Consider the following 22,482-nt stretch of genomic DNA (forward strand, 5'->3'; position numbering starts at 1 on the left):
AGACAATCATTTCATGCCTTTTTTCCTGGGTTACCCGTGCAGACACCATAGCACAGCAAACATGGAGCCTGCTCAGCTCACCGATGCTCTTGTGAGCATTGTAAACACCTCACACATTATACTTCAGTATGTGCAGAACCTGGCTAAGAGGCGGCAGCATGAGGACGATTGTGAGGAGGACATGGACACGCCTGTTCCTGAAAGCATGGGGTGTGGCAATTGGGACATCATGGCGGCAGTGGGGCAGGTTGATATAGTGGAGTGCCGATTTGGGGCCCGGCTAACAAGCACAGACTGGTGGTACCGCATAGTGTTGCGGGTATGGGATGATTCCCAGTGGCTGCAAAACTTCCACATGCGTAAGGCCACTTTCCTGGAACTCCGTGAGTTGCTTTCCCCCACCCTGAAGCATAGGAATACCAAGATGAGAGCTGCCCTGACAGTTGAGAAGTGAGTGGCGATAGCCCTGTGGAATCTTGCAATGCCTGGACTGCAACCAGTCAGTCGGGAATCAATTTGGAATGGGTAAATCTACTGTGGGGACTGCTGTGATGCAAGTAGCCAATGCAATCACTGATGTTCTGCCATCAAGAGTAGTGACTCTGGGAAATGTGCAGGTCATAGTGGATGGCTTTGCTGCAATGGGTTTCCCTAAGAGTGGTGGGGCAATAGACGGAACGCATAACCCTATCTTGGCACTGGACCATTTGCCAACCAGTACATAAACTGCAAGAGGTACTTCTCAATGGTGCTGCAAGCACTGGTGGATCACAAGGGACGTTTCACCGACATTGTGGGATGGCCGGGAAAGGTGCATAACGCTCACATCTTTAGGAACTTTGGGCTGTTTGAGCTGCAAGAAGGGACTTACTTCCCAGACCAGAAAATTACTGTTGTGGGATGTTGAAATGCCAAGTTATCCTTGGAGATCCAGCCTAACCCTTGCTCATGAAGCCATACACAGGCAGCCTCAACAGTAGTAAGGAGCAGTTCAACTATAGGCTAAGCAAGTGCAGAATGGTGGTAGAATGTGCCTTTGGACGTTTAAAAGCTCGCTGGTGCTGTTTGCTGACTAGGTTAGACCTCAGCGCAACCAATATTCCCATTGTTATTACTGCTTGCTGTGTGCTCCATAATATCAGAGAGTAAGGGGGAGATGTTTATGGAGGGGTGGGAGGTTGAGGCAAATTGCCTGGCTGCCAGTTTTGAATAGCCAGACACCAGGGTGATTAGAAGAGAACAGGTAGGCGCGCTGCACATCAGAGAAGCTTTGAAAAACAGCTTCATAACTGGCCAGGCTATGGTATGACAATTGTGTCGTTTTCTCCTTGATACAAACCCACCCCCTTTGCTGATTTTAATTCCCTGGAAGCCAACCACCTTCAATCACAGCTGGCAAAGGAAATAAAGTCATTGTTTTGAAACCATGCATTCTCTTTATTAAATTTTAAATAAAGTGAGATAACTGACAAGGTAGCCCAGGAGGGAACGACAAGGCCACATTGCTTATTCTAGCCACACTACAAATCAAAACTGTTTGAATGACAGCCTTCTGTTGCTTGGGCCATCCTCTGGAGTGGAGTGGCTGGGTGCTGGGTAACTAGAGCCTCCCCCCCCCCCCCACATTCTTGGGCGTCTGGGTGAGGAGGATATGGAACTTGGGGAGGAGGGCAGGCGGTTGTACAGTGGATGCAGCAGCAGTCCGTGCTCTTGTTGGCTTTCCTGCAGCTCCACCAGATGCCTGAGTAGGTCTGTTTGCTCCCCCATTAGCCTCAGCATTGCATCCTGCCTCTTCTCATCGCGCTCACTTAATGCTTTCCTGGACTCTGCCATGGAATGCCTCCATGCATTCAGCTGTGCCCTATCACTGCGGGAGGAATGCATGAGCTCGGAAAACATGTCATCGAAAGTCTGTTTTTTTCACCTTCTAATCTGCGATAACCTCAGGGATGGAGATAAGGGGAGCATAGAAACATTAGCACCTGCGGGGGGAATAAAAAGGGAGAGCAAATTTTAAAGAGGATACATTTCTGAGAACAAAAGGGAGACTCTTTCACAGTGAATCAAGCAATTCACAGCAGACAGCACATGTACTTTAGGTACAAGGTCGCATTTTGCCTTTTATATTGAGCGCCTGCTTGTATGGTGACACATCACACACGACTGGGCAACAGAATTCGGTTTCCAGGCAACCATGGTAAGCCAAAGGGTACACAGGTTTGGCTTCTAACGCCTTCATAACATGTGGGAAGGTTTTCAAACTGCAGCACCCTCCTTTCCTATAGCAAGCAATGCCAATTGTGTTTGCCATTTAAATGGAGGGGCTGCTGTTTTCGGGTGGATGTGCAGCACACACCTCCCTCTACCCCTCTGCATGGTTATTTGGGATGATCCCTTCACCCCTCCCCCTGCCACGTGGCTATTCTCAGGGATGATCCTTTTTAGCCAAGTGCAAACAGCCCAGCATGAACGGGGTCCTTACTGTTCCCTTACAAAAATCCCCCTATTTGAACCAGGTGACCATGAATGATATCACTCTCCTGAGGCTAACACACAGAAAGATATAAACCAATGCTGCTTGAATGCGACCAAAACCCAGGACCATTCACTGCCATGCTTTGTGCTGCAATGATTCCAGACTACTTGCTAGGCGTGGTAAAGTGTCCTACTGTGGAGGACTAAATAAGGCAGTCCTCCCCAGAAACCTTCTGCAAAGGCTTTCAAACTGCCTCCAGGAGAGCTTCATGGACATGTCCCTGGAGGATTCCCACTCCATCCCCAGACATGTTAACAGACTTTTCCAGTAGCTGTACTGGCTGCGAATGCATTCCAAGTCTTCAGGGCAAATCAAACATTAAAACACTATTGCTTTTAAATTCTATAGTGTAGTTACTAATGTGCACTCACCAGAGGTGCCTTCTCCGCCGTCAGGGTCGGGGATTCCACCTTGGGAGGGTATTGGCTTCAGGGTGATGAAAAGGTCCTGGCTACCAGGGAGAACAGATTAACCGCTTGCCTGCTGCGCATTCTCATCAATCATCCTCCTCCTCCACAAAATCCTCCTCCCTGTTGCGTGATACACCCCTCTTGCAGGTGTCCACGGACAGTGGTGGAGTAGTGGTAGGGTCCCCCCCCTAGAATGCCATGCAGCTGATCAAAGAAGCGGCATGTATGGGGTTCTGACCCAGAGTGACCGTTTGCCTCCTTTGTCTTTTGGTAGGCTTGCCTGAGCTCCTTAACTTTCACGCAGCACTGCTGTGTGTCCCTGTTGTAGCCTCTGTCCATCATCATGCCCTGTGCGATTTTGGCATTATATATATATATATATATATATATTAGCATTTCTTCTTTTTGATCAGAGTTCTGCCTGCACAGATTCTTCTCCCCATACAGCAATCAGATCCAGGGTCTCCCGTCCGGTCCATGCTGGAGCTCGTTTGCAATTCGGGGGGGGGGAGGGAAGACTGCATGGTCACCTGTGCTGCTGAACTCACCACGCTGACCAAACAAGAAATGAAATTCAAAAGTTCAAGGCTTTTCCTGTGTACCTGGCTAGTGCATCGGAGTTGAAAGTGCTGTCCAAAGCGGTGACATTGGAGCACTCTGGGATAGCTCCCGGAGGCCAATAACATCATCAATTTGGGTCCGCACTACCCCAAATTCAACCCAGCAAGGTCGATTTTAGTGCTACTCCCCTCACTGGGGAGGAGTACAGAAGTTGATTTTAAGAGCCCTTTAGGGAGACAGAACGGGGTTGCTTGTGTAGACGCATTCATTATAAAAATTGACCTAACGGTTAAATTCAACCCAACTCTGTAGTGTAGGCCAGGGCTCAGAGTGACTCATTGGCTTAAGCAAGCCTCCCTCATTATGGATCAATTATTTTCAACTGAGTAGACGAAGCATACAGCCCATGAATGGTTTGGTACATTTTATTAACTTACTGTTCTCATCTCTGATCAATTTTCCTTATCTACATGTTTAGGTAAAAAATGTCTACTTCTCTTACAAAGCAATTTGATAGCCACTCAGAAGAAACACTTGTACAAGTCAGTGCTGTCCCTCCTCCTCAAATCAAAAGAAATAGATGCTGTGATAGCAGATGAAAGATTAGAGGTTATGCAGTAAAAAATGGTGGCCACAGAATGAAGGCTTAAGGAGAGATCATGATTTTCCCTCCACCTTGTCACACTCCCAGTCGCCACACAAACAATCACTACCAAAGATAGTTAATATATAAAAAACTGCTTCTCTCCTGAGGAAAGGTCTATTGCTGCTAAGGACATCTGGCCATGTCAATGGAAATTGAGAGTGGAACTGCAAACTAACTCAACAACTCTGTATAGGATGAGAGACAGGGTCTTGTGTCAAGAACTTGCATCTGTGGACCTCTTCCCTTCAACATACATAAAATATATTGCATCTTTCTGTAATAAGCTGGGATCTGTATTTCTTTTTAGTTTATGTTTGCATCTCTAATGCTTCTACATTTATATGGTCCTTCTATTCTAAGCAGTTAGCCTTAGTGGGTGGTATGGCTTGAGTTTGTTTTCTTTTGAGGGGGTAAAGTTCCCATATGCCTTTTGTAATGAGCAACTAAAATGAAATGTGATTAACACGTTTTATTTCTATTAATTTCTTTAATTTGATCTTAGCATATTTCAGGCATTTACAAGAGCTAGTTACGTATGTTGTTAGTTTGCAGTTCCAATCTTGATTTCCATTGACATGGCCAGATATAAAGCAGCAATAGACCTTTCCTCAGGAGAGAAGCCGTTTTTTATATATTATTAACTATATTTTGATCCATTTTATTCAATGGGCAGCTAGTACTGATCACAGAACAGGCCTGCTGGTTCTTATGTACAAATTCCTTGGAGTAGCAATGAAATAAAACTCAACTAAAGATCTTGTCAACTAAACTTTGTCCCTGAAATACTTCAGGGATAAAGTAAGCTATTGGCTTTTATTCAATTCATTTCCTCCACAAATTAGTAAGTAGCACTGATTTAATTTTATTGTGCTATTAAAGAATTGGGTATTTGAAGCTGTAATTAATAAATAAACAGCATTTCTCTTTGACCTTTTTCAGCATTCTGTGTGTTTACAGCCTAGTCTACACTACAGAGTTAGGTTGAAGGAAGCCGCCTTAAGTTGACCTGTTAATGTATTTGTTTACACTTCCGGGTCCTTTACGTTGACCTAAGTCACCTCTGATGTCGACCTAAGTCACCTCTGATGTCGACTTCTGTAATCCACCTCTGTGAGAGGCGTAGCACTTAGTTCGATTTTCATGGGCCGACTGAGGTAGTGCAGACGCAGCATTGTGTATTTTGACTTAATTGGCCTCCAGGTGGTGTCCCACAATGCTCATCTGTGACCACTCTGGAGATCACTCTCAACTCTGCAGCACTGCAGCCAGGTACACAGGAAACAGCCCCTCCCCTGCTAGAGCCCTGGGAACTTTTGATTTCCCATTTCCTGTTTGATCAGCATTGGGAGCGTGCCAGTTTAAGCACAGCTGATCATGGAGACTACACGCCCCAAACGTGCTCCAGCCTGGTCTGCACAGGAGGTGGTGGAACTCACTGTGTGGGGAGAAGAGTCTGTGCAGGCAAAGCTCAGATCCAGCAGAAGAAACGCTGACATCTATGCAAAGATCACTTGTGGAATGGGGGGGAAAGGGCTGCATGAGGGACACAGCAGTGCTGTATTGAAATAAAAACTTCACCAGGCGTACCAGAAGGCAAGGGAGGTGAACAGTTGTTCTGGTGCTAAACCCCACACATGCCGGTTCTACAACAAGCTGCATGCGATTCTTGGGGGCGAGGGTGACCCTACAAGCAATGTGGCCACCTCACAGGTGTGAGGGATAACAAGGAGAATGATATAGTGGTGGTGTAGGAGGAGGAGAATGGGAGACAGGCGAGTGGTGGATCCATTCTCCCTGAGAGCCAGAAAATATTTAACCCCAGAGCTCTGTGGGTCGCAGGACATCACGGTGGCTGACCGTGATGCTGGGGAAGACGCCTCTCATTGTAATTGTATACTCAAAGTCCAGTTAAACTTTAGCAGCCGCACACATTTGATGGTATTGCATGTTTACTGTGAAGAAAAAGCGAGGTGCTGTGGTTCTCTGCTTACAAGAGGCTGCTCCAGCTATGCTTAAAATGACTGCTTATGTGGACTGAGATATCCATGGAGGATTCCCAGGCTCTCTCTAGGAAACTTTCATGGAGGTATTCTGCAATCCTTTGCAGAAGGTTTCTGGGCAGGGCAGTCTCATCTCTTCCACCATGGTAGGACACTTTCCCACACCACTCCTGAATTAATTCTGCTGACATCATTGCGGTACACAGCATAGGGAGCGGGTTTATACCCAGACGCTTGCAGCATCTCCTTCCTTTCCGCCTCTGTTACCCTCAGGAGACTGATATCACATAGGGTAACCTGGGGAAACGGTGGAGGTCATAATTAAGAGTGCTATTACACAGAAAATAAAGGCATGTAGACCCATTCCACCCACCCCACCCCCCACATTCTGGATCGCCAAACCATGCAGCCACTAATGTGGCTTTACTGTGCTTGGCATGGATCAGCAAATAATTTAAAGTGGCTGATGGGGACTGGGGCCCCACATGAAAGATTCCACAATTTGGAAGTGAAAACGTTTCCTCTGCCCCATTTGTAAACAGCTTCCCATGGTTCTATGGGAAAGAACCATTGTTCGACTAGCTACCTGCGCTCCTGACATGAGCCTGCCATAAAACTTCATTAAAAGCAGTGACCAGTGACTGGGGGGGGGCGCACATATGCCCCACGGCTGGAACAGCAAAACGGCACAGTGAACGGTTATGGATTCTGATTATGTTATGGTTTGCACCTAATGTAATAAGGGATTTTGTTGTTTTTTTATGAAAATGGCCTTGCTATGGAAACATTTTATTCATATACAATGGCTCCTTTATTTCTCCCCCACACCTCCCTCCCCCCGACAACTGGAAATGTGTCCTTTGGCAGGTCATCAACACCTAATCACCGAAAGTCTGCTTTCAGAAGGAGAAAGAACATGGGAGGACATGTTCACTGAGATAATGAATGCCTCTGGGGCTGCTGACACAGAGCTGAGAGCATGGAGGATTTCATTGTCTGAAGCTAGACATGGAGAGCAGGAAAGCGCTCAATGAGCGAGAGTGTGTGGTGCAGGATAAGATGCTTTGGATTATGAGGGATGAAGCAGACACATTGAGGCATCTGGTTGAACTGCAGGAACAGAAGCAGGAGGGTAGAGTCCCTCTGCACACCCTGATGGACAGCCAGCATTGCCTGGTGCAGAATCACCCTCCCCCAAGTGTTCCATGAGGCATGGGCAAAATGTCCCTTTCACTTAACTCGGGGGGGGGGGGGGAGGGTACAAGGAAAAGAAGGTGCCCATTCACAGACCTTTGATGGTCTGGAATGTGGTGGTATGTTACACAGCTGAAAATGTTTCTGCCGTTCCAACTTTACAACCCCTTTCCCCCCATGGTTAGCTTCTCTCGCTTCTCCCTCCTTATGTTTATTAAATAAAGTAAATGGATTTGAGAAATAAATGTTCTTTGTTGAGTAGAATCAGTGGGCTTGGGTCGGGGGTTGGCTTTACAGGTACAGTGACACAAGCCAGGTGAAGGTTTGGGAAAGCATAATGCAGACAAGCAGCTCCCATTACTCTGACTCATTACTGAAACAGCTTTTCAAAGCCTCACAGATACACAGCGCCCCTTGCTGTGCTCTTATTGCCCTGGTGTCTGGCTGCTCAAAAATGGCTGCCATGCAATTTATCTCAACTGCCCACCCCTGCAGAAAATTTTCCGCCTTTTTCCCCCCTTTCCCACAGATATTATGGAGCACACAGCAGGCAGCTGTAACCGAGGAGATGTTCTCCTCACTAAGGTCCAACCTTGTTAATAAGCTTCTCTAGTGCCCTTTCAAACGACCAAAGGCACATTCAACCACTATTCTGCACTTGCTGAGCCTATTGTTGAACCGTTCCTTACTGCTGTCCAGACAGCCAGAGTATGGCTTTATGAGCCATGGGAGCAAGGGGTAGGCTAGGTTGCCCAGGATAACTATAAGCATCTCAACGTCACCAATGTTAATTCTGTGGTCTGGAAAGAAAGTCCCAGATTGCAGCTTTTTGAACAGACCCAAGTTCCTAAAGATGCGTCATGAGCCTTTCCCGACCATCCTATGTTGATGCTGGTGAAATACCCCCTGTGATCCACCAGCGCTTGCAACACCATTGAAAAGTATTCCTTTTGGTTTATGTACTCTTTGGCAAGGTGGTCTGGTACCAAGATGGGGATATGCATGCCATCTATCACCCCACTGCAATTAGGGAACCCCATCGTGGCAAAACCATCCACTATGTCCTTCCGTTTCCCAGACTCACTACCCTTCGTAGCAGAAGTTGACTAATGGCCCTGCACACTTAGAGCACAGCAGCTCCCACGGTTGATTTACCTACTCCAAATTGATTCCCCACTGACCGGTAACTGTCCGGTGTTACAAGCTTCCAAATAGCAACCACCTCTCGTTTCTCCACTGTCAGAACAGCTCATTTTTGTGTTGTTGAACTGCAGGGCATTCGGAAGTTCTGCAGCCACTGCTTGACATCCCATACCTGCAAAAGATGCAGTCCCACCAGCAGTCAGTGCTTGTTTCATGGGACCAGAAACGTGCTCAGAGTGCAGCTGCTCTGGGACTGCCAGCAGCAACTGGGAATTGTTTTATTCCCTGGCCTACAGCAGCACTGCTTGCAGGACATTGCTATGTTCCACGTAGCGGGTCCTACTTCGGCTCTGGAAATCCTGTAGAAGGCGCGAGGTGTTTGAGATGCTCACAGTAAGAGTGCACAACTGAGCAGGCTCCATGCTTCTGGGGTTATGGCGTACGCACAGTGGTTTTAAGGCGCAAAAACCACTGAGTTGTTTGCTGTTGATATGAGGGAGGGAGCACAGTGCATCATGGGATGCTGACACAATGTTCCCATTCTCCTCTGCAACTATGTTTTGGTCCCATGAGGCATTGCACAAACTTCCCAAAACACACTGTGGCAAATTGCACTTTGGGATAGCAACCCACGATGCACTGCTTTGTGCATTGATGCAGGTGCTGCTTCTCATTGCTCCATCAAGACAATGAGCATGGCGTGGCCACGCACAATCGACTTCATTAATTCGGGGGCTCGAGGTCAAATTAGATAAAGTTAACTTAATTTTGTAGTTTAGACAAGCCCTAGTTACTGAACTACCAAATAGTTTAATAGGTATTATGTCAGCCCCTCTAGTATTTACATTCACAAATGTATATTATGTACAATCTGAAAGACAGTCAGCCTTGCAAACACAACACCCCGCTTGATAAAGGGCACCGAATTGTACATCAAGAAAGAGTAACTGAACTTTTGACAACAGTGACATGTCCACAGGTAGAAAACAAGTTAGGCAACCTAATCTAAAAAGCACTAGATTAGAGTTGTACAGCTTTAAGAAAGTATTTCTAGTAGCAGATGTAAAATTAATTTCAAAAACCTGGTGATAAATTCAGCTATGAAGCCTATGAAAGTTCACCCTCACTTCAGAAAATAATTGCTATAAATCTTCACACCTTCAAGTGCATTGCTTTGCTATAGAGAGATTTTATTTTATTTTAACCAGCAGCAACTTACTGCTGCCATCTTCAACTCATTCTGTTTCCATATGTGGTAACGAGCAGATGTAACCATTGCATATTAAAGTTGTTCTACCCACAAAGTTTTAATACAATGACTGACAAGTCACTTATGCTACAGAGATTTTAAATAACACTTCCCTCTGTGTGATTAACCTTACCATGGCAATAGCTTAAGATGAAAGCTGTATCTAATGCCTTTGATTATGGCGATTGTAAAAAACAATTTCTAGGAACCTTTTCTTGAAAATTTCAGCTTCTAAATCCAAAAATGTATTTCATTTCTCTATCAAAATAGCAGTTCCCAAATGCTACAAACATGGAAAAAAATGCATAACTGAGTTGCACGCTCTTACATGGGGGTAGGGGATTCCCCACCACCTTGATTTTTCCCCACATGATCTAACCTCCATGGGAAAGGCACCAGAGCTCTTATTCTCCAGGAAGGCCTACTATATGTAGGTTAGAACTAGCCAGAATGTTTTATTCCTGGTACTTAACAGCTACATATTAATCCTTTCAGGACTGAAAATTTATTAAGTATATGAAAAGTTCACCTGTGTGTCTGACTTTCTTTTATCACAAACTTAACTACGTTTATAGAAAGAAAGCTAATTGTATTACAGTAAACAGGCTTAATATGTTTTGCTCAAGTAGAAAAGTAAATAAAGATCTGATTCAGAGCAGAACTGTGACAATATATTCTCATTACCTCCTGAAGAAGGACCCCTACTGTTCTACCAAATTTAAGCAGTAGTGGATTGCTCCAATACTAGTTTAACACAGCACTTCGACAAATAACCTTTTTTTCCCCATTTATATTTGTGAAAATTCTGTTAAAGCCATTGGAGGCCTCACATTTTGGGGGAAACAATCTGAGAAGATTACTGCTTTATAGCAATTGAAAGTAGCAAGCAATGAAGTTAATGAGTATGTAGGTAGGCAACAAATATGTAGGTGCTCATTTCAATTCCATCAGTATGCTCAATGCCAGCAAATGCTTTTTGCCAAGCAAACATTAATTCTGAAATACTACAGAGAAACAAAGTTTAGTACTCCCCCCGCCCCCAATCCCAATGTTCATTATGCTCTGTAGTTTACAGAGTTCTGTAACTAAACCTTGAGACCAAGAAAGCATACATAGTTTCTGTATGGTTTATGATTTTTCATCTGCCACTAGAAAAATCTCAGTATACTATTGTGTATTACCATGTGGAGACTATAATTGGCAGATATTGAAAGTACAGGCACAGGGAAGCTTCTCAATTCCCTCTTGATACTCAATTTCAACATGGCAAGACATTTGTGAATATTATTGTGCTCTCGTATGTACTGAAAAATTGCACTTATTTCAGCCCTTTTGAGCTTTGTTTGGTGATTTTTCCAATATTGATTGACTGATGCTGCTCAGTAAGTCTCAAGAAGTGATCCTGAAAGTTTTAGGTAAATTGGCTTTATTCATCAAAATAGGTTTGCCTTTCCACAGAGTGGAGCATATTCATAAGACACACAATCTTTGATGTTGATTTGGCAAAACTTAAAATTACAAATGTTTTACAATAATTAAACTGGTTAAGTTATTGTATAGTTCATTTTTGCAACCCAAATCCCAATTTTGATTATTGCACCATTTGGGAAAAAAATAAAAAATATCAGTGTTACTGAATGGGTAAGAATTAAACTTCTATTACTTTCAAATAAGCAAAAATAATGACCTGTTTAGATTTTATGATTCCTGAACAATTATAAGAAAGGGAAGTTAACTCAGGCCTGGTCTACACTACGAGTTTAGGTCGACTTTAGCCGCGTTAAATCGAATTAAGCCTGGACATGTTCACACGACGCAGCCCTTTCTTTCGACTTAAAGGGCCCTTTAAACCGGTTTCTTTACTCCACCTCCGACGAGGGGATTAGCGATAAAAATCGGCCTTAGGGGGTCGGAATTGGGGTAGTGTGGACAGAATTCGACGTTATTGGCCTCCGGGAGCTATCCCACAGTGCTTCATTGTGACCGCTCTGGACAGCACTCTCAACTCAGATGCACTGGCCAGGTAGACAGGAAAAGCCCCGCGAACGTTTGAATTTCATTTCCTGTTTGCTCAGCGTGGAGAGCACAGGTGACCACGCAGAGTTCATCAGCACAGGTAACCGTGATGGAGTCCCAGGATCGCAAAAGAGCTCCAGCATGGACAGAACGGGAGGTACGAGATCTGCTCGCCATATGGGGAGATGAATCAGTGCTGGCTGAACTCCGAAGCAGTAAACGAAATGGCAAAATATTAGAAAAGGTCTCCAAGGCCATGAAGGACAGAGGCCATAACAGGGACGCACAGCAGTGCCGCGTGAAAATTAAGGAGCTAAGGCAAGCCTACCACAAAGCCAGAGAAGCAAACGGAAGGTCCGGGGCTGAGCCGCAAACATGCCGCTTCTACGCGGAGCTGCATGCCATTCTAGGGGGTGCAGCCACCACTACCCCAACTGTGTGCTATGACTCCCTCACTGGAGAAACACACAGGGAAGAGGGTTCGGAAGAGGAGGATGGAGGAAATGTAGATAGCTCACAGCTGCAAGGAAGCGGAGAAACCGGTTTCCCCAACAGCCAGGATATGTTTGTCACCCTGGACCTGGAACCAGTAACCCCCGAACTCAACGAAGACCTTGAGGGCACACAGGGGACCTCTGGTGAGTGTACCTTTGTAAATATTACACATGGCTTAAAAGCAAGCGTGTTTAATGATTAATTTGCCCTGGCAATCGCGGCCAGTACAGCTACTGGAAAAGTCTGTTAACGTGTATGGGGATGGAGCGGAAATCCTCCAGGGACATCTCCAGAAAGCTCTCCTTCATGTACTCCCAAAGCCTTTGCAAAAGGTTACTGGGGAGGGCTGCCTTATCCCGTCCGCCATGGTAGGACACTTTACCACGCCAGGCCAGTAGCACGTAGTCTGGAATCATTGCATAACAAAGCATGGCAGCGTATGGTCCTGGTGTTTGCTGGCATGCAGACAACATCCATTCCTTATCTCTCTTTGTTATCCTCAGGAGAGTGATATCATTCACTGTCACCTGGTTGAAATGGGGTGATTTTATTAAGGGGACATTCAGAGGTGCCCGTTCCTGCTCTGCTGAACGGGAATATTCCCCGCTGTTAGCCACGCGGTGGGGGGGAGGGGTGAAGTGATCATCCCAGAGAATTGGGTGTGGGGGAGGGGAATTAGTTGGGTTTGTGCTGCACGTTAACCCTGAAACCGCAGCCCCTCCTTTTACATTGCAAACCCATTTTAAATGGCCAACCCAACGGGTGCTTGGTATGGGAAATGAGAGCACTACTGTTTGAAACCATTCCCACATGTTAAGAAGGTTAAAAAAGCCAAAAGACTGTCTTACCATGGCTGCCTGCAAGCTGAAATCTGTGGCCTGGCACTGCGTGAGTGATCTCTCACACCAAACCGGCAGGCCCTCAATATAAGAGGAAAAATGCGACCTTGTAACAAAAGCTGTGTAATGTGAACAGCAAAATTTAACGTGTACCCATTGTTCTCTAAAATGTGTCTTTTTTAACCACCTCTCCCTTCTCCTTCACAGAGACTAGTGAAGATTAGGAAGAGGAAGCGAAGGACACGTGATGACATGTTTACAGAACTACAGACTGCCTCCGACGCTGACAGAGCACAGCAGAATGCGTGGAGGCAGTCAATGACTGATTATAGAAAAGCCCAATATGAACGAGAGGAGAGGTGGCGTGCTGAATCGCGGGATGAACAGAGCAAGTTGCGGGCTGAAGATAATAGGTGGCGTCAGCTCGCAGACAGAAGGCAAGAGTCGATGCTCCGGCTGCTGGAGCATCAAACTGATATGCTCCAGCGTATGGTTGAGCTGCAGGAAAGGCAGCAGGAGCAGAGACCGCCGCTACAGCCCCTGTGTAACCAACAGCCCTCCTCCCCAAGTTCCATAGCCTCCTCACCCAGACGCCCAAGAACACGGTGGGGGGGCCTCCAGCCACCCAGTCACTCCACCCCAGATGATTGCCCTAGCATCAGAAGGCTGGCCTTCAATAAGAGTTAAAGTTTTAAACTGCAGTGTGTCCTTTTCCTTCCCTCCTCCCCCACCCATCCCAGGCTACCTTTGCAATTATCCCCCTAGTTGTGTGATGAATTAATAAAGAATGCATGAACGTGAAGAAACAATGACTTTATTGCCTCTGCAAGTGGTGCTCACAGGGGGGAGGGTAGGGGAGGGTGGGGTGGTTGGTTTACAGGGAAGTAGAGTTAACCGGGTGGGGGGGGGGGGAGGGGCGGAGGGTTCATCAAGGAGAAACAAAACAGAAGTTTCACACCGTAGCCTGGGCAGTCACAAAACTAGTTTTCAAAGCTTCTCTGATGCGCACCGCGCCATACTGTGCTCCTCTAACCGCCCTGGTGTCTGGCTGCACGTAATCAGCGGCCAGGCGATTTGCCTCAACCTCCCACCCCACCATAAATGTCTCCCCCTTACTCTCACAGATATTGTGGAGCGCACAGCAAGCAGCAATAACAATGGCGATATTCTTTTCGCTAAGGTCTGAGCGAGTCAGTAAGCTGCGCCAGCGCGCTTTTAAACGCCCAAATGCACATTCCACCACCATTCGGCACTTGCTCAGCCTGTAGTTGAACAGGTCCTGACTCCTGTCCAGGCTGCCTGTGTACGGCTTCATGAGCCATGGCATTAAGGGGTAGGCTGGGTCCCCAAGGATCACGATAGGCATTTCAACATCCCCAACGGTTATTTTCTGGTCCGGGAAGAAAGTCCCTTCCTCCAGCTTTCGAAACAGAGCAGAGTGCCTGAAGACGCGAGCATCATGTACCCTTCCCGGCCATCCCACGTTGATGTTGGTGAAACGTCCCTTGTGATCCACCAGGGCTTGCAGCAGCATTGAAAAGTACCCCTTGCGGTTTATGTACTCGGTGGCTTGGTGCTCCGGTGCCAAAATAGGGATATGGGTTCCGTCTATGGCCCCACCACAGTTTGGGAATCCCATTGCAACAAAGCCATCCACTATGGTCTGCACGTTTCGCAGAGTCACTACCCTTGATATCACCAGGTCTCTCATTGCCCTGGCAACTTGGATCACAGCAGCCCCCACAGTAGATTTGCCCACTCCAAATTGCTTCGACTGATCGGTAGCTGTCTGGCGTTGCAAGCTTCCACAGGGCTATTGCCACTTGCTTCTCAACTGTGAGGGCTGCTCTCATCTTGGTATTCTGGCGCTTCAGGGCAGGGGAAAGCAAGTCACAAAGTTCCATGAAAGTGCCCTTACGCATGCGAAAGTTTTGCAGCCACTGGGAATTGTCCCACACCTGCAGCACGATGCGGTCCCACCAGTCTGTGATCGTTTCCCGGGCCCAGAATCGGCGTTCCACGGCATGAACCTGCCCCAGTAACACCATGATTTGCACATTGCTGGGGCCTGTGCCTTGTGAGAGGTCTACGTCCATGTCAATTTCCTCATCACTCTCGTGGCCGCGCTGCAATCGCCTCCTCGGCTGGTCCTGGTTTTGCTTTGGCATGTCCTGGCTCTGCATATACTCCAGGACAATGCGCGTGGTGTTCATAGTGCTTATAATTGCCGCGGTGATCTGAGCGGGCTCCATGATCCCAGTGCTAGCTATGGCGTCTGGTCTGAAAAAGGCGCGAAACTAGTATCTGACGGACCAGGGGAAGGAGGGAGGGAGGGGCGAGTGACGATATGGCGTACAGGTACAGGGAATTAAAATCAAGAAAGGTGGCTGTGCATCAGGGAGAAACACAAACAACTGTCACACAGAATGGCCCCCCCAAAGATTGAACTCAAAAGCCTGGGTTTAGCAGGACGTTGATTTGACGGAAGGAGGGGGGAAGCAAATGAATACAGAACAAATCTATTTTTTACATCTTAAGACGACGGTGCAGCATGACTGATAGCCCTCGGCATCTTCTGGGTGCTTGGCAGCAAATACTGGGCGCTTGGCAGTAGCCTTCAGGCCTATTGCACGATCTGCTGCTCAGGGAAGACTCTGCTAATGTGCGATGAGCCAACAGGGCGCTTGGCAGAAAATGGCATACTACGACTGATAGCCATCATCGTCATTGTGAAGGCAGCAGGATGGGGGACTGGGGGACATATGGAGTTCCAGCCACTGCTGGACTGACCATGTCTGGCCAGGTGCCCATGATTGACAGCCACTGCTGTACGATGAGGACGGTTACCAGTCGTAATAAACCATCTACTGCCAAAAGGCAAAAGGCAAGGGCTGGTGCAATGCAGCCTACGGCTGCCAGCCCCACAGCTGCCAGCACCCAGATCGCTGATGAAGGCTACCAGTCATGCTGCACCGTCTACCGCCAAAAGGTAGTTAGCTGCTACTGCGTAGCAATGCAGTCCCACGTCTGCCGGCACCCAGATGACATATGGTGACCGTGAGCTGAGCTGAGCGGGCTCCATGCTTGCTGTGGTATGTTGTCAGCACAGGTAACCCAGGTAAAAAGGCACGAATCTATTGTCTGCCGTTGCTGTGATGGAGGGGGAGGGGCCTGACGACATGTACCCAGAACCCCCCCGCGACACTGTTTTGCATCATTCGGGCATTGGGATCGCAACCCAGAATTCCAATGGGCGGCGGAGACTGCGGGAACTGTGGGATAGCTACCCATAGTGCAATGCTCCGGAAGTCGACGCTAGCCTCGGTACTGTGGACGCGGTCCGCCGACTAGAGCACTTAGAGCATTTTATGTGGGGACACACACAATCGGCTGTATACAACCGATTTCTATAAAACCGGCTTCTATTAATTCGACCTAATTTCGTAGTGTAGACATACCCTCAGCTTCTCAACATACGTAGTACAAAACCACCAAAATTAGAAGTTCAGGTAGACAAAAGAAAACCTTCCATTTTACCAAGATCATAGCCTGCTATAATTGAGAAAAATAGGTTCAAGAGCTATTAACTTCTGAAGTCACTGTAATAATAGGATTTTTTTATATTATTTTAAGACAAGCAGATACCCTACATATTACATTTGTTTTAGTCAGCAGCAGCTTCAAAACACTAGATTATACAACTGTCTGTGAGGCCAGCCCTCAACTCAGATGAGTTTAAATAGTTAAGGTTACATAAACCAGATTTTAAATTGGAGCAGTAAATTAGTAGTTATTATGCTTTTATTTTAGGAGCTTACATTTCAAAAGATAAATGGATAGAACATCTCTAAGTCTTTGTGACTTTAACAGCACAGAAATTAGATCTGAAGCCAAACAACAAAATCTACATAAATATAAGATGCAATACTAACGTCCTACTGAGAACACCATCCACGTTTTAGTGGTATGAGCTAAAAGAGCACCGGGTATATATAGATACTAAAACTACTGTACCAGGAAACATGATTAGAAATAGATGTGACCCTGGTAATCAATAAAAACATACCAAGGGACAAGCCCTAGGTATTAATTCTAGTTAATTTACTGTGTCATCAAACTTCAGACCCACAGTTAAGTACATTAGTTAAAGATCCCTATAACTTCATGAAAAAGGATCAGTTATATACACACACAGATTTATAAAATCTGGAAGATACTCTATTCTCAATCTTTGCTCAGAAGTCTAACTGAAAAGTGAATAACTGTCATGATGTTTGAGGACAGTATATAGTTGTAAGTTTTATCAACTTCTATCAGTCATTAAAATAAAATTTAAGCACATATTTAACAACTATACTTATTCACAGTATCAGAAAACTTGATTTACACTAAGATTTTCCTTCTCAAATGATTTTACCTTAAATTAACAGGAAACTTTTTACAAAGAAAAAAATTCCTTCAAATAAGGTTTTTTTTTGGGGGGGGGGGGCAAACTTTCCATTATTTTAGAGTATCAAGCTGAAAATGTCATGGCATTTGCATTTTGCAATTGAGATTATGTGCATTAGTCAACTATAATACAGACCATTTTAGCAACACTTTGTTAGTCCTTAAATTTAAAAGGAGAAATTATTTCCTAGCACACTGCAAAACAAGCTATGCCAATCTTTAACAACATTTGTAACTTGGATATATATCAATGAATGTAATGAAGCAAATACCAGTATAGCCTTCCAATAATTTCAGCAATGAGGTCAAGGTGCATACTCTATTTTCATTTTTAAAATTTAACTAGTGAATTGATTTAGTAATAAATCTGGACTACCATGATTTGTGAATTTTGTACCATATTACCTCAGCATATTTTATGAATGTTTTAAAGTCATCTACCCATCATAAAGATGTTCACCATTCAGACATTTCCCCAGAATTATAGCTGAACACACACACTGCATAATTTACACTATACTTTCTTCTTTAATATTTAGGCAATAGATATTTCTGAAAATACTAGTGACCATTTTAAACAGATTATTTTTCAATTTACTGTTGCTAATTGACTTTATTTGATGCTTAGAAATCACTTTTTTCAATCACCACAGATTGCCTAAAGCAGAATTTTATGCAATTATAATTTTGCATAAAATTGACTTTAAGAGCCATTTTCAATTTTTGAAGTTACTTGCAAAGGTATACATGACTTCCTGTGGGAAAACTTAGTTTGAAGACCACTTCTTGAAGAAAGAATAAATATGAACATAATATTTAGTTTTGCTGGCATACTGGACAGCTCCTAGAGATTAACAAACATTCTCAACAGGAGAACAATTTTGTGTGTGGAATAGCTAAGGCTATTTTGAGATAAATGATGCACATGCAGCTGAATCTATTCTTACTATATATGAATACATAACCTAACTATGGACTGTTTGTAGCCTAAACTGACAGACATGTATGCCCAATAATCCCAAAGCAACACTTCACATAGCAGTGGCAACATGAAAAATCTGGAATCATGACTACATGTCTTATGCATACAAACTTAAACAATTCTTCCCATTCTGCTAGTTAAATGGATGTCATTTTGCTGAAAAAATGAAGATTACACTTGGTTTTATTATTCTTTGACTTTGTAACTCCAGTCCTCCTTAACTCCACTGATACACTGTATAATTCAAATTCTCACACAGCAGCCTGCACAATAGGTAACAATGGAAAACATAGTTCATTAGACACAAGAGCAAGCCCAATCAGCAATGTAAACAGAAAAAAACAAAAAAACCAAAAACAAAAACACACACGAACAATGTATTATAAATGGATCAAGAATAGAAACTGCAGTAATTTAAATGAACATCTTCATCTGTTCATCATTAATCCAACAGAAGTAAAACAGAAAAATGTGGTGATTAATTTTATTTCAAATAAAAGCTAAGTGGGTGTGTTTGACAATTCTATACTATCTGCTCACTAAAAGGGTTATATTTTCCTTCTAAAAAGCCTACTCTTTAAATAATTTGGGTATTTAAGGGAACTTCACTGCATCAGTCCCTGCCAAGATGCAAAGCGAGGAATTACAATATGCATTGTTCTCTGGGGCCAATTTTTTTTTGTTACTTTACACAAAGTCGTCAGGCTTCCTTCTCCTAGCAGAAATGTACATCACTATTAAGATCAATTGAAAGCGACAACATCAAACCCACAAGTGTCAACAGACCGGGACAACGCTTCACGTCCCAAGCACACCACAGAGAGACGAACCGGTTTCCTCCCCACCCCTAGTACCAGACACATCCTATTGAGAGCGATCACAAAAGGCTCCAGAGCTGAAGTCACCCCCCGCCCGCCTGGACAGCGTCTGGACGGAGATTTTACATCCCTGGCAGGTGCGTCTCCTCCCACCGCGTCCCCCGGGCTGCGATGTGCCAAGGCACCAGCCACCCTCTCTCCGGTGCACGCCACGCCCGCTGGGGATCGTGTCTCGCCGGGCGACAGCGACCCAGCCGCCAAACCCCAGCGAGCGAGCGGCGCTTGGCCCCCGGAATAACTTTCACCTGGCAGCCGCGGAGCAGTAGCCGGTGCCCCTGGCAGGCAGCCCGTGCGGGGACCGAAGGAGCCGGAGATACCAGGCACCGCACCTGGCTGCCAGCCGCCGAGAGGAGCCAGCGGGACCAGGAACAGGCAGCCCCGCCGGAACTCAGCCCGCGCCTCACGGACCCAGCGAGCCCCGCTCCCCAACTAAGGGCCGCCCCTCCCCACGCCTCGGGGGTCCCCCCTCCAGCACCCGTGCCCCGGGGTCGCCCACCTTGGTTCACCAGCCGCAGCGCATGGGTGAAGGACGGGTCCAGCGAGTCCTTCTCCGCCATCAGCTCGGGCAGGTACTTCTCGTCCATCTCCGCTTCCCGCGCGCCGGGGGGACCTGCACACACGGCAGGGGGCGGCGGCGGCGGCACCGGCGCCAGGCGGAGTCCGAGACGTAGTAAATCCTCTTAGGCAGCGGCGAGGCGACGCTTCCCTCCGGCCCCCTCCTGCCCGGGGCTCCGGGAGCGCATCCAACGGGTACCACAGACCCACACGCCCGCCCTACAAGAGGGGGACCCCTCCTCCCCCACCCGCCGAACCGCAGAAGCCCACCCCTGCTGCGGAGGAAGGGGGCAGCCACGGGATGAGGAACCCGCGCGCACAACCGTTATCCAAAGCGGCCTCCGCCGAGCCCACAACACCTGCAACGGCTCCGCGCCGACTCAGCTGCTGAGGCAGGGAGCAGCAGGTTTAAATAGGGTCCACTAGGCCACGCCCATCGCCAAGCAAAGGCCACGCCCACGTCATTTCAAACCACGCCCTCGTGCGGTTTAGCCGCGCCCCCGCGATCCTCTCAGCGGGCGGTGCCGTTCAGCCTCCTCAACGATGGTCCTGCCCTTCTCTTAAGATGCCTCCCATTGGGTAGGCTCGCCTGTCAGTCAGCTACTTTCTGCGGTTTCTGATTGGCTGATTCTCTTCAGCGCCGTCTTGTTTGGGTTGGATCTCTAGGCGGCCCGGGAGTGGGAGCGCGTGCGGGCGGGAGTAACCGTTAGAGGCTCTTCTCCTGCTCCCTGAGAGCACCTGAGGCGGTGCTGGTGGCCACAGCATCTCAGCCTGTCTTCCTTACCCAGCGCTCCAGGCAGGGGCTGGGTGAGTGTGAGGGGACAAAGTAAACGAGGGAGGGTTTAAGTGCCTCATCGAAACACACAGCAAAATCTTTCTTCACCCTTCAGATCTCCTCCTCTCCCAGTCACCTCCATATGCACACCCCCCACTCTAGGAGGGTGGGCTCCAGCTAACCCTCCCTCCCAGATGGAGAAGTCCCAGCCCAATATGGAAATGGCATCACTTCTGCCTCCCAATGTCACCACCTGACATTTCCCAAAATCCCATTATTAAAAAAAAAAAAAAAGGGGGGGGGATCTGTAGCTATCCCCACTCACTCATCCCTCCCCACCTGTGGACAGTCTTGTTATCCACCATCCTGATTGTATCAGGAGTCTCATAATATTTGAGATTTCATTTAAACTCCCAGCTGCAGAAGACAAGTAATTGTGGGAATCACAGCTTTCCATTAGAAAATGCTTCTAGCTTTCGTGGTTGCAAAGAAAAGATTCAACATATGACCTGAGTGCACCCTAAAAGCTCAGAAACGAGAATGCCAATTAAAAAAGCAATTTTTTTTTTTAAATCTCATGATTTTTTGGGTACTTATGATATTTTTTTATACACTTGTGGTTGGCTATAGTGAAATGCCCCACTAAAATTCTGCTCTCTTGCTGTACTTAATACTGAGCACGCACATGTCTCTCCAGACTGAGATTTAAAGCTCTTTACAAAGGTTTGCTAAATAATTCTCACAACAGACCTATGATGTAGGGAGATAGCTTAGTATCATTGTACAGATGGGGAAACATAGGATAAATAAGTTGTTCAAGATTACCTAGCAAGCCTGTCACACTTTCCACGTTTTTTCTGTTGGTAAACATATTAGAACAGGGGTCGGCAACCTTTCAGAAGTGGTGTGCCGAGTCTTCATTTATTCACTCTAATTTAAGGTTTTGCGTGCCAGTAATACATTTTAACATTTTTAGAAGGTCTCTTTCTATAAGTCTACAATATATAACTAAACTATTGTAGTATGTAAAGTAAATAAGGTTTTTAAAATGTTTAAGAAGCTTCATTTAAAATTAAATTAAAATGCAGAGCCGCCCCGGACCAGTGGCCAGGACCCGGGCAATGAGAGTGCCACTGAAAATCAGGTCGGGTGCCGCCTTCGGCACGTGTGCCATAGGTTGCCCACCCCTGTATTAGAAGATTGTTTACCTTGATCTGTGTAACTTTGTGACATTGTCAAGTATCAGAGCGGTAACCGTGTTAGTCTGGATCTGTAAAAAGCGACAAAGAGTCCTGTGGCACCTTATAGACTAAGAGACGTATTGCAGCATAAGCTTTCGTGGGTGAATACCCACTTCGTCATGCGTCTGACGAAGTGGGTATTCACCCACGAAAGCTTATGCTCCAATACTTCTGTTAGTCTATAAGGTGCCACAGGACTTTTTGTGACATTGTGTGGCTTCCTGCTTGGCCTTCAGGAATTTCACCAATGAATCCTTGTTGATAACCCAAGAGGAGAGAGAAAAAAATCTGCTCCCCAGTGGGCATGAGAAACACGGACAACCCATTTTGCTAAAGCCTTGACAAGAAACTGCCATAATGCTAGAGGAATATTTTAATTTCAAAGTTTATGTTTATTGAAACAAAATCAATATAGATGCTAACAAGTGATCAATAACAGTTAAAAGATCCGTGGAAAAATACAAAATATATGGTGATAATCAGATAACTTTATATTTATATAGTACATTTCAT

The 22,482-nt window shown here is 46.1% G+C and overlaps 1 protein-coding gene across 1 annotated transcript in view; it reads right to left on the bottom strand.

Annotated features, from left to right (window-relative positions):
- The window catches only part of KHDRBS3 (KH RNA binding domain containing, signal transduction associated 3), a 222,333-nt gene extending 202,351 nt beyond the window's left edge, over nucleotides 1-19,982 (bottom strand). The window contains exon 1 of the mRNA XM_065399700.1: nucleotides 19,895-19,982. Within this exon, the coding sequence (XP_065255772.1) occupies nucleotides 19,895-19,982 (88 nt within the window). The remainder of the gene's footprint in view (nucleotides 1-19,894) is intronic.
- Between the last annotated feature and the right edge of the window lie 2,500 nt (nucleotides 19,983-22,482).

This window comes from Emys orbicularis, chromosome 2 (genome assembly GCF_028017835.1).
Source record: "Emys orbicularis isolate rEmyOrb1 chromosome 2, rEmyOrb1.hap1, whole genome shotgun sequence".
In the NCBI taxonomy this organism is placed as follows: Eukaryota; Metazoa; Chordata; order Testudines; family Emydidae; genus Emys; species Emys orbicularis.